This window comes from Glycine max, chromosome 9, assembly GCF_000004515.6.
Source record: "Glycine max cultivar Williams 82 chromosome 9, Glycine_max_v4.0, whole genome shotgun sequence".
NCBI classification, from domain to species: Eukaryota; Viridiplantae; Streptophyta; class Magnoliopsida; order Fabales; family Fabaceae; genus Glycine; species Glycine max.
The window spans coordinates 45719551-45736927 of NC_038245.2; the positions used below are offsets into that span (position 1 = coordinate 45719551).

General features: G+C 32.2%; 1 protein-coding gene and 2 long non-coding RNA genes across 3 annotated transcripts; all 3 read left to right on the plus strand.

The window, feature by feature from the left end:
- LOC106794514 (uncharacterized) lies at window positions 1–762 on the plus strand. Its single transcript, XR_001382548.3, has 2 exons — window positions 1–193; window positions 425–762. It is a non-coding gene; the product is annotated as an uncharacterized lncRNA (long non-coding RNA).
- A 556-nt stretch (window positions 763–1318) lies between these two features.
- Window positions 1319–8010, plus strand: LOC106794452 (uncharacterized). Its single transcript, XR_005886419.1, has 3 exons — window positions 1319–4408; window positions 4732–4848; window positions 4938–8010. It is a non-coding gene; the product is annotated as an uncharacterized lncRNA (long non-coding RNA).
- Window positions 8011–14097: 6087 nt separating this feature from the next.
- LOC100816392 (non-functional NADPH-dependent codeinone reductase 2) lies at window positions 14098–16546 on the plus strand. Its single transcript, XM_003534357.5, has 5 exons — window positions 14098–14355; window positions 14664–14839; window positions 15192–15435; window positions 15718–15897; window positions 16029–16546. Exons 1-5 carry the CDS (start codon window positions 14236–14238, stop codon window positions 16254–16256), a joined length of 948 nt encoding a protein of 315 aa, XP_003534405.1. The 5' UTR covers window positions 14098–14235; the 3' UTR covers window positions 16257–16546.
- Window positions 16547–17377: the final 831 nt, after the last annotated feature.

The window sequence follows — 17377 nt, forward strand, 5'->3', positions numbered from 1 at the left end:
GATCAATTATAAATACACACTGCTAGAAGCAAGTTTCAAGGTACAATTAAAGCATACAGAACTATCATCTTGGTAATTACGATGGTTTCATGTTTTGATTTTTTTCTTTCACTGAACTTTGGCAAAATGGCAAAGCGTTTCGTTTGGAGGACTGATAAGCCTCAAGCTGATCTGCCTCAGACACCAAACTCTCGTAAGCTGAAACCCTTTTCCTGCTATCATCATTTCAGTCCCTTGTTGCAAGAATTATTAATTAATTAGTTAGATTTCTTGAATATCAGTTTCAAACTTCATTCGATTTTTATTCTGTTGAAAGCAATTAAGTTGGAGAGTTTAATTAAGGAGATAGATAGCATTAAGTATATATGTGTTTTAATACATTGAATTCAATTAGAAATTGAAATATCTGTTTGCTCCTGTGCAGAAGTAAGAATTGTATCACGAGACCTTCCACGGGGGGGCAATTATTAGTTGTAACATGCAGATGCAGATGCAGCACATCAGTTACTGTATATCTCTTCAGATCGATGTGATAATATATAGGTTACTTAAGGTTTAGTTTCTCTGTCCCAGCCGGTTAAGTTTTAGAGAATCTATAGAAGATAGAAGATTTAGCTCCTTAATTATTGATTAAGTGAAGTTATATCCTGATGTTTTCTCTTTCACTTAGGGTGTATCAAAGTTGTAATTAAACTGTTGTAACAGTATGTTAATGGTCAGTTAGCTATTATGAATACAAGTAAAAGTACGTAGTTTTAATTAGTCGAGCCATTCCAACAAGCCCCAATTAAAAAATGTTTTAAACATTAATAATAAATTAAATATGGAACCAGCCGCATGGGACTATTTTATATCCAACAGCGCTAGGATTAAGGATATATGGGTTAAAAAAAGGGCTAGAAGGATATACGCATGCACGAATCACACGACCTTCTTTTCTTTCTTTTCTTTTTTCTTTGAAAGAAATATTGGTTAAAATAATTGGAAAAATATAAAAGAAAACTTTATGCAAATCACCTTTGGTGAGACTGGTGTGGCTGTGACGAAAAATGATTCCCAATATTTACCCTTGAGAATAAATTATAATTTAGAAAAAAAATTATATACTAATAGTGTAAAAAAATCATTCAATCATAACTAATTATTTATGATAAGAGATTTTTAAAATAATTCAAATGATAATTTATAATTAAATGATAATTTAAAATATATAAGTATTAAACTCTATAATTTAAAATTTAGTTAAAAAGATAAGTTATAATATGAATTTTGCTCCCACTAATTTATATATGTGAGTACTGCCTCACAATTAAAATTTTCTAGATCAATGAGTATGAATTCACTTTTTTTTATTTCCCTCCTTTCCTATTTTTATCCTACTAAACAATTCACCACATTTCCCTTTTTTTTTCCTCTCTATTTTCTTTCTCTCCTCTCATATCTCCCGTATTCATTGTTATCTAACGGACTTTTTAAATCAGCTATTGGCAAATAAAATCAGCTAATCAAACGGACTTTTTTTTGGGGAAAGCAAACGGACGGTTTGGAAACTAATCTGGTAGAGAGAACGATTCTGAATTTAGTAAACATAAAGTCTCTTATACATCACTAAATGATATTTAATTTACTTAGGTGCCTCGGATAAAATCACTTTTTAAAAGGATAGTTGTGAGGAACAGAGAAAAAAACTAATGTTTCCGTATAACTTATTTATTAATCAATGCAAACGCTAAGTAGGCTGGAAATTGACTATTTCAAAATGGAAGAACTGGTGGATTCAATTCTTTTTCTTTTCACCAAGAAAGTTTCAACTTTCAATACCCGCGTACAGTAGACTAAATCATTTTTTAATCTCTCTCTCTCTCTATATATATAACAAACAATGGCTAGCTATTTAAATTGACAACGTTATTGTGCTTCTCATTTATATATATGGCAACCATTGACTCAGTTTCGACGCGGAAGCTAGCAACCAAGAATAATATTGTACCCACATTTCCCAGCTGATTGACAGAGGAAAATAAACTGACAGGCACTACACTAGGACTTGGTAACAAAAGTCAAACACCGGGCAAAAATTAAATTAATTAAACAAAATAGATGAAAAGCAAGCAAGGAGCACTTTTGGAATATAAAGGTAGCATTAGCTTTCGTTGAGTACATACATTTGTGATGGCTTTGGCTTCTAAGAGTAAGAGGTGCTCGCTTATTTGGTTGATTCTCTTTCTTTGTTTATTGTTGAGTTCATCAACCAAAACAATAGCAAGGAACCTTGCTGGTTATGCAGCAGGTAAGTGAACCGCTCCTCTCTCGTTGTGTTTGCATGCACATGAAGAAATTAATGGAAATAAGTAATGTTGTGTGTTCCTATCTATGTATTCAGATGAAAAAGGTCCATGTAGGAGACTCCTTGGCATTGGCAGAGAACTGCATCCACCATGTAAAAGGGGAAGAATTATTTTATAAGAAAATAGAAATAACTTGAGCATTACCCCCATAATTAATCTTTTTCTATTTTGTAGTGTTTTATAGTTCTAATTTAAGAGTGTAGCTGTAAGGCATTTAAAGTGATAAGATAATAGAGTATACTGATTTTGCATAGATTTGTTATTGATTTCGAAAAGAGAAAATAATATTTTGAAAATATAATTTTCAAGATTGGTATTCTTGTACTGGGAAATCCTCATACTTTTTGACCTTTTTTAGTTACATGTCAGGTTCTTACGAGTTACGAACTCATAACCCATTCGGCTTCGCGCGTGTTTAGGAACTCTTACTCAGAAAGTCAATTCTCCTTCTCGTTTACTTTCTGACCACGTTTTCTTTCTTTTTCTCCTTCCCACCCGAACGTCATCACTTATCACATTCAATTCTTTTGTTGTTTGAAATGTATGGAGGGGTTCCCGTTGCATGCAGGACCCGTAGCAAGCGGAAAATTGAATCTGTGTCTGGAGCTTCTTTGAAGCGTGAAAGGGTATCTGAACGAGGTTTTGATTGTTTGGGAGGGCATGCAGGTGACCCTATTGAAATCAGTGACAGTGAGGCTGAAGAGGGCATTAGGCATTCTGAGAAGAAGAGGTTTCTGGTTCAAAAGGAAAGCAAGCGTGAGGAGGGTAAAGGCTGTCCTGTATTTGTTGATAAAGTTGAAAACTTTGGCAATGATGACTATTCTTGTGTACCTGAAAACCGGATAAGTTTGCCGGATGAGAAGGAGCATTGCGTGGATAAAAGTGGCTCAAATGATGATGGATTGATTCTTTTTTGTTTTTAACGGAAGGTGAGGATTGTGCGACCACTGGTGAAGATTTTCAGGTTGATTATGGTGAGAGTGATTGCTACTCGAGCAGTGAGGACAGTGATTCTTCTTATGATGATGATGATGATGCTGATGAGGATGAGAGAGGGGGATACAGCAAGACGTGAAGGAGAGGGTGAGAAAGGTGGAGAGTGAAACTGAAAGCAGTGGATTGGTGCTGATTGTGCTAGCACGACCTCTAGTAAATCTGAGATTTATAAGCAGGAAGCAATGAATGCTGCACATAAAGCAAAGAGAGTAGAAAGTGTCAATGCTGATGCGCAAGTCTTTGGGGAGCACTGGAAAAGTTCAGGTTGCTCTATGAAGAGAAGAGATAGAGGTCATCAAAGTGTGTCATTGCCGAAAAAGACAGAATATTCAACTGTGATCAAGAAGAATCTTGATGACCATGAAGGAAAAGAGCATCATCGCGTCAAAGGAACAGGCAGGAGGAGTGTTTCTCTTTTGCCAAAAAGCCAAGAGAAGATAGGAGATTCAGCTAAAGCTGTCATAAAAAAAAGACAGGAAGAGAAGAAAGCATTAATATGGCTTTATTAGCAATAAATGTGAGAAGGCAAGGGTGGTGGATGATGAAACTGGTGACAGAGATGAGCTGCATGAAGTTCTAAGGATGCCATCTAGAACAAAAAACCGATGTTTTAAATTATTTAATGAATTCTTTTGGGGCAAGAATGATTCTGTTAAAGATGATTCAAATTGGTTGGAAGAAAAGGATGATGATGTTGGTCAGGGTCAGACTCAGCCATTAGCTTCTAGGGAAACAGATTCTTTGAATTGGAACTTTATGAAGAAAGAACCTAGTAGTGTTTAAGAAGGATACTAGTGGTAGGGTGGCAGAATGTGATTTTGAATATCTGAGCTCTTTTTGAATTCTTTATGAATGGTTATCAAACAAATTGTTATTTATACGAGAGGAAAAATCATTAACCAAATCTGTAGGTTGATAATATTGGGACAAACCAAGCAAGAGAAAATGAAGAAAATCCAGCTTCGCAGTGCAAGCACGACACTATTTTTAATGAGGAGATTGGGATATACTGCAGATGGTGTGGTTGGATTGCCACTGAAATCAAATAGATCACGCCACCATTTGTAAGCACAGTTTGACTTTGTTTATAGAAAACTAATTTCCTTAAGTTTAGGATGTTAAGTAGACTTTGTTATTGCCACTTTTAGTCCTAGTATCTTTTCACTTGTGAACTTAGGTAAAAAGGCTGATATTCTATGTGTTATTATCTATTGAACTGTTGTTTCTTATTTAAAAAGCAAAGCATTGATTGACTGCTGTAGGAACCCTAGAGCTTAAATTTTTTTTTCTAATTTATTTTTGTTCTGATTTGACTGACATGCTTAATGAAATAGGTTGATAGGACATACTAATGTATGTGTCCTTGTTTGGGTTGTGCATAATACAGGTGGATTCTGAAAGATGTTGTAGAAGGGTGTCATCTGGTGGAGGGAACACCTCACAGTTTGATGGGGATCTAATGAATCTGGTGATGACTCAGAAGCAGTTCGGTCTCACAATGAAGGTACAGTTTGGGACCTTATTCCTGACATAAAACAAAGCTTGTATCTCATCAACATGAAGGGTTTGAGTTTATTTGGACAAATTTGGCAGGAACCACTGACCTTGCCAAATTGAAGAGGGTTGACCCATGTAGTCAAGGTGGGTGCATTGTTTCTCATGCTCCTGGAACAGGAAAGACAACGCTGACCATGGTGTTTCTTCAGACATATTTGCAATTGTTTCCAAAATGTCTACCTATTATCATTGCTCCTGCCAACATATTGCTTACATGGGAAGATGAGTTACGGAAGTCGAACATTGGAATTCCATTCCATAACTTGAACAATTCTGAATTATCGAGAGAAGAGAAACTCATTAATGAAGTTGACTGGTCTGGCAATCAAAAGCAGAATAAGGATGCCATACGTATGGTGAAGTTGTTTTCATGGTACAAAGAGAAGAGCATTCTATTAATCAGCTACAATTTGTATGAGAAGTTAGCTGGGGCCACATCTGAAGGTGATGGGAAAAAAGAGAAGAAAAATAGCAAGATGAAAAAAAAAAGGAGAAACGTGCAAGGCCAAGGGAGTACATTGAAAGTGGAATGGGAAAGGTTCTGTGTGACTATCCTGGTTTGCTAGTACTTGATGAAGGGCACACTCCTCGGAATCAAAATAGTTATATTTGGAAGGTTCTTTCTGAAAGTAGAACTCAGAAGCGAATCCTTCTTTCAGGGACACCTTTCCAAAATAATTTTTTGGAACTTTAAAATATTTTGTGCTTAATGAAACCATCTTTCCTGACAGCATACCGCAAGAACTCAAGAAGTTTTAAAGTAGACTAATGCAGGAAAGGAAAGATGTGAGCTGGGATTGGGAACCTGATTCATCTGGAGATACAGCTGATGAGAAAATAAACCAGCTAAAATTGCTGATGAATCCCTTTGTTCATGTTCACAAAGGTAACATTCTTCAGAAGAACCTTCCTGGGTTGAGAGATTGTGTGCTGGTTTTAAAGCCAGACATTTTGCAGCAAGAAACTCTAGAGAGCATTGAATGTTCTCAGATTGCACTGAACTTTGAACACAAGTTGGCCTGGGTCTCTGTCCATCCATCCCTATTCCTCAACTGCTCTCTGTCAAAAAAAGAAGAATCTGTTGTTCACAAGGATAAGTTGGAAAAGCTTAGATTGAACCCTTATGGAGGGGTCAAAACCAAATTTTTGATTGAGTTTATAAGACTATGTGATGCAGTTAATGAGAAAGTCCTCGTTTTCAGCCAATTCATTGATACCTTATGCTGAATTAAGGACCAACTTGAGTCAGCCATCAACTGGTCTGTAGGGACGGAAGTGCTGTATATGTATGGCAAGCTTGACCAAAAGCAAAAACAGTCCCTCATTCAATGTTTCAATGATTCAAATAGCCAAGCAAAGGTGTTGCTTGCTTCTGTAAAAGCATCTTCTGATGGCATTAACTTAATTGGAGCTTCAAGGGTCATGCTTCTTGATGTTGTTAGGAATCCCTCAGTGGAAAGGCAAGCTATTTGTCGAGCATATAGACTTGGACAAAAGAGGGTTGTTTTCACATATCATCTTCTTGCACAGGGCACCCCCGAATGCACAAAGTATTGTAAACAAGCAGAAAAGAACCGGTTATCTGAACTTGTTTTCTCAAATAGAAATGCTGAAAGTGATAAGCTCAAGAGTAGTGGAGTAAGGTTTGAGGATAGAGTTCTTGATCTCATGGTTCAGCATAAAAAACTCAAGGATATGTTTGGTGAATGTCTGGTTCAACCAAGGGAGAGATATTTGGAGACTTTGGGCCCCTGATGCTTTGATTATTGAACTTCTGTAAAGTTATATCTGATTGAATCATATTTTTTGGTTGACAGTAAAATGTGAGCAACGCCAACTGGTAATGGTTGAATATTGAAGTTCAATATTGGCTCCATTGTTTGATCATGCATGTGTCATTTTGTTTGTTGCACAATGTATTTCTAGAATTTTTTAGTTTGATGTCTGAATCTTATTTCTTGTAGGAAACACTCTGGACAGCCAGCACCCGAAATGCAATTGTAAACCCAATTAATGGATTTTGAACAAGGTTTGGCCCAACTAGAATGGTCACACTTTGTTGTTGCTGTAGCCTGAATATGCTTACATAGACTTAAGAACCATAGATTACAGAACTGTTTATGTAGCAGTATGTTATCTTTAAGAAGTAAATATTTCTTTCTCATCCACCTTTCATGTTAGTTGCTTGCATCATGTGGCTTGAGATAAACAATCAGTTATTATATCATACCTATATTTAAATTTTTTCTTCTTCCATTTCAATGTCAAAAGTTGCCGGCAGTTTCTCTAAATGCACAAAATATGCAGCAAGCTAAGACATCAATATACAATGGGAATTTTTTCACTGTTATTGGACTCGGTTTGCAGTTCATAATGCCTTAGACAATGTGACTGTCTTGCAGTTCTAGCCATATTAGCCCAACCTAACTAAATGCTAGTTGATTTAGCTTTTCATATTGTAAAAAATAATTTAATTCGTGAATTAAGTTAATTGATAGACATTGTGGAAGAAGCAAAGGTTCAGTCTTGGAAGTGGTTAAGGGTAAGACATAAAGGTTTGAAGTATTCCTTAGCAGTTTGGTTATCAAATCCAACTGCATGCCTTGGAGCAACTTTCGACTAAGATATGAAGACTAGAGCAGGCGACATTCTGATTTTTGTGTTGAAACAGATAATTTGTAGGCAGAGGCGGTACAACTCAAATTCTAGCAGTTGGTCTCATTGTAACACTATTGACTGTGGTTCTGAGTTTATTCCTAGGGGAGTTGGATAGCATGCAGGGAATTAACAACACTTTTGCGGGTTTGAGGAGGAATGTGTGAATATACACAGGAAGGAGTTTTCTTTTTTATTTTTGCTGGTAGGGAGTTCAGTCATCAGTGATGCTTTTTACTGTTTATTGCTAGCTATGTATGGATCATAGGATCTTTTACTACTGAATTGGATTGGTATGACCACACACCTTGAATTAACTGGTCGTTGTGTCCCTTTCCTAGATTAAATTGATGTTACGAATAAAAAAGAGAGATTAAATTGATGTAATAATCTCAGAATTTGCGTATCAAAACTTTTCTTGCTTACTTTTTTTTATGGCTTTGAATACATTATTATTAATCATAATCAATACAAATCCTGATCAGGCTTGAATTTGACTTTTTCAAAGTGAATTTGATGACTTTTTCTAAGTGGATGCAATTCTTTTCCTTTTCACTCATATATGAAGTTGGTATATATTATGTTATTTAATCAAGTACATCTTAAAATACATTATACATGACTTACGACGTACATGGCTTTCATGCGGACTTGTTTTATATACTATATTTTATGGCAACATTGTGGTTTTCATTTATGGCATCCATTGACTTGAGAAATTATTACATAATTTTGAACCACCACCACGTATTTATGGTCTGAATCACTCTTCATGCAACATACAATTTAGATTTTCAAGTTAGGAAAAGGAGTTAAAAATACTTGATAATACCTAATTAGTGTAACCTAATGATTGGTTAGAACTATAATAATTCTAGTATATATATGTAATAATTTTTCCATTGACTCGATCAGTTTACTTTACCCGGAAGCATTCAAGAATAATGTACACAAATTAATTTCCCTGCATTTGATTATCAAATTACTCCCAAATGCCTGCATTTGTTAAGTTGACAGAACAAGGCAGTCAACTCAAACACCACGCCAAGAATATTAGATTAAACAAAGTGATTGAAAAATGAAAAGCAAGCAAACCACCACCGATTTTTAGATTATATAAAGCTGCCATGGGCTGCAGCATACAATACATACATTGTGGTGTGCACAAGACTAATTAATGGCTTCTAAGGGTAAGACTAGGTGGTCGCTTACTTGGGTGGTTCTCTTTGTTTGTTTGTTGTTCAGTTTTTCAGCCAAAGCAATAACAACAAGGAACCTTGCCGAGTAGGAGAGTCCTCGGAGAAAAACAGCGCCCTCCATCTCCATGTAATAATAAGAAGGGAAGTATGACTAATGAAGTGGGTCAAGGTCGCAGGAACCAGGCGAGGGATAATCCACGTTGCCACAATTATCTCTGATCGATCTGCAAGCTGTTGCAATATTTGTCAGATGTCACTGTTTGTTGGTTATTTAGTTCATGCAATTTGTCTTAATAGAATTTCTCAAGGAATAATTTTGAGATATTGTGATCAAATTTAAACCTTAGTGTACTTTCTATGCAGCAGTAGTGTCCCAAGTAGAATAACTACGAATTTGCGATTTGAAGAGTGCATTTTGGTGTGCACTTCCTTTAAGCACTATAATAATTGATTCAAAAAAAAAAATCAAAACTTAAGTTGAGATTGTAAGTAATATCATAATTTATTAGTATAATACTGGGTGTATCGTAACTAAGAACTCGCTCGTTCTTAAAAATTATATTAATCGAAACACTTTCGGAAATTTAATTTTGAAATGCATTTCTCTTTTGAAAAGTCAATTGTAAAATGCTTTATAAATTACTTTCAGATTTTTAATTTCAGTTAAATATTGACCTTTTAAAATCATGCTTATTTAAAATTACTTTAGAACGACATTGAGACTTTATTAAGATAATATACCAATATAAACATTATTTATAGTGAAATCGTAAAATAAAACAAGTATAAAACTTAAAATAAAATATATTTTACAATTATATTTTAAAATAAAATATATTATTTTTAATATAATATCATGACATACAAAATTTTATTTATTAAATAAAAATTATTATAAATATATGATGGTTGAAAAAAAATCATACTTTAAAGAAATATAAGATACTAAATCTGGATGAAGCAACCTAAAATATAACCTAAACCTGTCTTAAAAATGCATCAAGTATAATTTCTGAATTTGAATCCGTCCAAATCAACTTAAGTCTACCAGATTAGTGGGATAGGCTAAGTAATGCTCACCCTTAATTGACAACTCTCCAACCTACAAATTGAGAAGAAAAAAATTATGAAAGTAGATTGAAAGGAAACATTATAATATATTATATATATAACTAACTCAAAAGTTGATACAGTTGTGTAAAGTCACATTGCATTTATATGAGTGAATTAGAGAACACCGTGATTTTTTATCTAGGACACAAAAAATATTATATAACTTATTCATTTATGATCTCAAACAATATAAATTCAGCACTATGAGCATCATTGTGACATTGTTCACCTTAAGTTGGGCATGATATTTACAGATAAAGTAATGATCGAATTAAATATATGGTTGCGCTTGTATTGCATAATTTTAATAATAATAATTTAGTTTATTTAAACAAAGATAATACAGGTTAATATAATTTTAGGACATATTAAAAAAATTATTAGAAAAAGAACATACTAGTCGATCGTTTAAAGATGAGTCAAGTAGAAGACTTAAATTTTTGCAGCTAGTAAGTCAATTAGAAGTCTATTTTGAGTAACTTTTTTTAAAAAATTTGAACAACAAAAACTATTACTTTACCATGACATTGTTTACATTTAAGTATATCAAGCCCAAACTCAACTTTTGTTTTTCTTCATATGTAGCATCTTGAGTATCACCAATCATAATTTGTTAATAACTTTTGAATTGTTACTAAAACATTCTAATTACCAATTATAAATATTTAGCTCATCAAATCATATTACAAACAATAATTAAAAACTTTAAATTTACGCTTAATTAACAATGATTATATATACCTGTCTATCTTGTTTGAGTTTTGCAATTGTTTTCCAATTACTTGACTTTAGAACCAATTCTCTTGAACTCCAAATGTAGAGCTTGTTGATAATTTAGTAGATTTCAAGAATAGACTATTCTAAAAAATGTAATCTATAATAAAAAAAAGTAATTTAAGATATTAAAGTGTTGGTTAATTGACAACACTAAATATATTAAAAAATTATAACAACAAGAATTCATTACATTGCGTTAATCGATTCGAGTAAGAATCAACAAATACACATGGATGAACATTAAGGGACTAATAGTACTCTTCAACAAATCAAGAACATAATTTTATTAAAAAAAAGAACATAAAAGATCGATTATGCTCGACAGGTTAAGCAGTCCGAGATGATCCTCAATATCGATAAATGATTTACAGTATCAAGCAAATAAGAATAAGGTATTTACTAATGGATTTGACAAGCTAGACATCTTCTTGTCACATATATACCCTAACACACTAGAAACAAATATCAAATTCACGTGGCAGGAATCATGGTATATGGTGACGGTGCACCGACTCAAGTACATTATATCGTACAGTATCAAACACAATTTCCCTCAAATTATTACATAGTTTATTTTAATTTTTGTACTTCACCAATGAAGTCAAACCCACATAAATGATTCTTTTTTTTACTTTTCCTTTTTGTAAAGCTACTTGCTTGGATTTTAGATTTCCAATCCCCATATATATATATATATATATATATATATATATATATATATATATATATATATATATATATATATATATATATATAGTGAGATGAGATTGTATTCAGAACCCAAACCACAGAGAAGCTTCTCTATTTAGCCCAGCAAAAATATATTTGGAGATTGTAAAGTTTTGAGTCATCTGCAGGCCACAGCTCACACTTGTGGGTCATGGCCCTCCACAAAGATTTTGCCACCAATGGAAGGTGATGCATTTATTTAAGTTACAATTACGAAGAGGAAGGTCAACGCAGGGTTGACTATATATAGGATAAATATTAGTATTAAAAAGGTTGACTAAGGATATACATTAAAATAAAAGGTAAAAGAAAACTTGAGAGTTGTGTATTGTATGTCCGTGAGATTCATGGAACAACAAAATCTTTGGTCTCACATGACATGATTTTAACACCTATTGTGGCGGTGTACTTAATTTTTATTATTAAATCAATGTCTTCAACTTCAACGTACCACTGAAACTTGAACTAAATATAGGTCTCTTTCACTCTTTCACAAGGAAATGAACCTTTTATATATCTCTTTCTCTAATCCCGGCCCCAAGGCCCCAACCCCTTATTTGTGGTTAAAAATTTAAATTATTTTGGTAGTTTCAATCCCTGTCATGTCTAAATGGATCAATGCAGTGAATTAGTTTAATTCATTAAAACAATAAAACGTAAGTATTGTTTGATAAATGTATTAATTAAGGCGAAATGGAACATAATAAATGAATCTTAATTTGGATGTGTTTAATACGCAATAAAAAAAAAATTTCTGTGCAAAAAAATAAAAAGTAATGTATTTTAATGAATTTTAAAGTAAATTAAAAATAAGACATTGAGTAGAAAAATTATGTATTTTAATTTCATCAAGAAGAGTGAAATAAATTAATAATACACATTTCATTTTGTCCAAACTCTTAATGTTATATTGATTTTGTACATATTTTATTAATCCTTTGTTACAATTGCTTGTTAATGATTTTGAAATTTTTTAAATTTATTTTTGATATAATTATAATTAAATGTGATATAATAATATAAAATTATCAATGGAAAAATAAAATAATTGTAATTTCTACATCTTATTTATTGATATCAAACTACGAATTAATGGTAACACTACAAACGTAACTTAAAAAATGTTCAGTTTTGATATTTTTTTTTCACTATTAATTATAAGAGAAAGAAATAAAAAAAATGAAATAGTTTTTTTTAAGTTGTAGAAGTTTTCTCATATTAACTTTTTTCAAAAAAGTTATTTTAATTTATGTATAAATTAGTTTTAACTTATAAAATAAATTAAGATTAAATCAATATTCAAGTTCCTAAACTATTTGATAATTATAATTAAATTGTTAAGATAACATATTTTCTACAAGAGACAATCTTATTTAAACATAGACTATTATGAACACAAAACTGTTCCTCACCGTATCTAAGGCAACTTAGATTTTATCAAGACTACATTGTATTGAAATACTTCTAATCTTTTCATTATAATTATTATAAATAGCTTTAAATATTCTTTATTACTACCATTATTATTAATTTGTTTTAATGAAATAAACAATGTGATAACATACATGTTTTGCAGGCCAACAGATTTTTTGTTCGGACTATAATATACGAAATAAATCTCAAATTAAAGATCTTAAACATACACAAAATAAATATTTCATTCCTATATTCCGTATTCAATGCTCAACCATGATTCTTAATTAACATCACAATGTTACACATGAACATTCATATTTATTAACTGATTACTTAAATTTTGCAATATTATTTATTGTTTTTGGTACATTCAATTTTTTTTGTTGATACGCTACAATATTATTCATTTAATCATTAAATAATCATAAACAAAAATTAGTTATGCCAATCCGTAGACTGTGGACTTCTGACTTCATAATCTGACTAAACTAAAGGTTCCTGCGCCACACTGTCTTTCAAGAGAATCAGGACCAAGGTAAACTGAAAGAAAGTATTTCATTTAGGCATGTTCGAGATAGTGCTAAGCAACATAAACATATATAAATCTTAAATGTACTTTTATATTTTGTCTGCAAAGTCAACTCTATAAGAGATTATATATAAAATAAAGTTTGAAGGTAACAGATAAAAGAAAATACCACTTTTTTTGTGACAAAAAACTCTGCTGATGACTTTGTAAGTGAATAAAATATTCTATGCTTTGACAATTTTGCATGTCAAAAAATAGTTTATTTCTTCAACATATTGGTTGTCCACAAAACCCAAAATTGAAGAAAGTTGAGTTTCATGCACCCACAAGCTAGAACATCATATTTAAATGGTTTGTTATTATCAAAATTATGTATATAGAGAAGACTTTGGCCATTTTCAGGATAATCAAATGGTTGAAGTGCCAGCTCACTGACCGACTTTCAGAGTTCAGACTATGCACGTTATTATCTTTTGTATTTTATATATATATACATATATATATATATATATATATATATATATATATATATATATATATATATATATATAAATTAGTGTGGTATTAACTTCCTATGAGGGACTAAAGCCCTAAGGTATTTAATTTGCTTTTGGATGATGGATTGGGTCATTTAATAAAATCCCAAGAGACAGGGAAGATCCCATGCTTTGATTTGCATTCCTCAATAATTGATTTTAACTCTTGGACATCTGTTATATCTTCCACAATCAAATGCAATATTATATAATACTTAGATATGATTAAATTAGATGCTCGTTAAAACTTAAAACCTAAACTATAAACTAACTAGATAGTATACCTTGACTTGACTCCAAGAATCTATATATAGCCAAAGTTAGAGACACATTAGTAATAGCAGTTTGGCAAAAAAGTTAGAAACTAAAAGATAGACAGAATGAGGAGCAATCATGTGCGTTTGAACTGCGGCATTACAATGCCTCTTATTGGATTAGGCACTTATTCCTTCCCAAATGATAGGAAGGCAACAGAACTTGCCGTCCACAATGCCCTTGAGGTATATATATAGTTTTTATTTTTATTTTTATTGGTAAATCTTAGTTGTTAATATGTTAATTTTTGTTAGCGAGAAAACTAAAACCCACTACCTATTCCTTCCTCTTACTTTTACAAGGTAAGGTATATATATGGTGCCTTATAATACTCCTTTGCCTTGGGATTTTCTCTTATTTCAATTTTATGTCCCCTATTTCACTGGCCCTGCTGCTTGCTAGTATTAGATAAAGGAAAAAGCTACATGTTTTATATATTTTAATCCTTCATTTACCTTATTATCGACACACATGTGCATATGTACATATGCAGATGGGTTATAGGCATTTTGACACAGCAAAAATATATGGTTCTGAGCCAGCACTGGGCAAAGCCTTAAATGAAGCAATCTGCGAGGGAGAAATAGAGAGAGAAGGCATTTTCTTAACATCCAAACTGTGGGGGAGTGATCACCATGATCCTGTTTCTGCATTGAAACAAACTCTTGAGTAAGCAAATAGAATCTTTGAAGATGAAAATTTCAGATACACCCGTATCTTAACCTTTGCCTTTTCATGATTTTTCTCAAGTAAATGAAAGCAAATTAATGACCTAAAATGCATGTGATGTATCATCATTACCTAAACCAAAATCTCATGGGATAACAAAAACAATGGAGTAAACTTGTGGCCAAGAATAAGTGAATACTGTCATGCCCCACAAGTGGACTTAAGAATCAAATATGTGACAGAATCTTTTTAATATCACAGCTAATTACTTAATTTTGAAGAATGGAAACAATTCTGTGTTGGAAATCTGATGTTGATTTTGTTCTTGTTTTTTTAATTGAATGCAAAACAGGAATCTGGGCATGGAGTACCTAGACATGTACCTAGTGCATTGGCCTGTCAAGTTGAAGCCATGGGTTAACTACCCTGTACCTAATGAAGATGACTTTGAAAAGTTGGACCTTGAGACCACATGGGCAGGGATGGAGAAATGCCTAGAAATGGGGTTATGTAGGTGCATTGGGGTTAGCAATTTCTCTAGCAAGAAGATTGAGTGCCTATTGGATTATGCTTCTACACCTCCAGCTGTAAATCAGGTGAGTTGAGTTAAATCTTGAGGGGTATTTGTACTATTTTTATTTTTTTTATCGCGTTATAGTGTGAAGTATCTACATATAGTCAGACATTATCAATAATTAATTCCCGTTAAAGAATTTGTTAATTATTTTTAATATGATTTCTTCTTTTAATCATAATTTTTTATTCAGAAAACTCAAATCATAATCTTATTTGAGAGACTTAAATTCAGTCTCACTCAAACAATGTTGATATTTGTTGTATTTATTGACAGTACTAAGTCACCCAAAATTGGTACACAGGTGGAAATGCATCCCATGTGGAGGCAAGGAAGGCTGAGAAAGACATGTGGGGACCAAAAGATCCATGTAAGTGCTTATTCGCCACTTGGTGGGCCAGGGAATGCATGGGGATCAACAGCTGTGGTTCATCACTCTATAATCCGATCGATTGCCTTCAAACACAAAGCAACTCCAGCACAGGTAAAACTCAACTCCAAAGCCTTGTTTATTAAGAACAATGATGTAAAATTGAAATCTGACATGTGAATTTTATAATTAGTAGAGAGAAAATTTTTATATATTTAACATACTTTTCTCTGTAATTTTTAAAGGTTGCATTGAAATGGGGACTATCAAAGGGCTCAAGTGTGATTGTGAAAAGCTTCGATCAAGAAAGAATGAAGGAAAATATGGGATCGTTTGATCTGAGATTGGATAACGAAGATATATTGGAGATTGAGAAATTGGAGGAAATGAAGATTATGAGGGGAGAATTTCACGTTAATGAAACCACAAGTCCCTACAGAACAATCGAAGAACTTTGGGATGATGAAATTTGAAGCCGAAGACAACGTTGATTTATTTACTCCACAGGGGAAGCAGAGAAGTGAAGAGAAATTTGTTAGAATGATCATAACAAAAAAAGAAGAAGAAGAAAAGAACATGTTTTGTACAACTAAACTTGCTTTTGGGAGTAAATTAAATGTACTATATTTTACTTCTGTTGCTTACGATTGATATTTCTCTTTCTTTCTCTGCAATAGTCATTCTATTTAAAATTTGAATAACTGATCAATTTGATCTCTTAATGAGTAAATCAATGACATTTTAATATTTTAAAGAATAAAATTCTAATTTAATTTATTAATGTGAAAAAATATGACAATTACGTTTCTATATAAAACTTAATGATAAATTGATCTAAACTTCACAAATTATTTCAAATTGTCAACAATATCTTTATAAGTTTCATTAAAAGCAAATCGTCTTCCATACATGAATTGCATAATCAAATTCAAGCGGATTGGAGAGAGTATGCTTTGTGGATATTTTTGATGCCGCAAGATGTCAATACAGCAAGTCAATGGTTTGGATTTCTTTCCAACTGCATCAACATTTAAAAATAATAGAATGGGCCCAACTTCTCTATTCTATGACTATGATGTAGATGCATCAGACTTTATCTGTATTATGTATCGCGATTTTAATTTTCTGAGTCGTAGTAAAATTTCTCAGCCAACCGGTTTAACGATAATATCATTTTTTTTTACACAGATATTATCACTTTCTCTTCTATAAGCATCTCCAAATATTTATTTCATTTAATTAATTGACTAAATAACTATTTTGGTCTTTTATCATTCAAAATGACCTTTTTTTTTTCTTTATTTGAGAGTTATTTGAAAGACAAACTTAAATGTAATTAAATAGTTAAAGGATATTTTAAATCTTTTAAATAAAATAAACTACCAAAATAAACTTTTCAAAAGTAAATGAACAAAGTAAACTTTTTAAAAGAGAAGTATCATTTTGAACAAAATAAATAAGATAAATTATCAAAATCATCATTTAACCTTACTAATTTTAAGAGGAAAAGGCCATTAAATCAAATCAAATACTGCACAAAAGGATTCAAAGGATGCGCGGCAGAAGGCAGAGCCCCCTAACTAGCTATATGCTA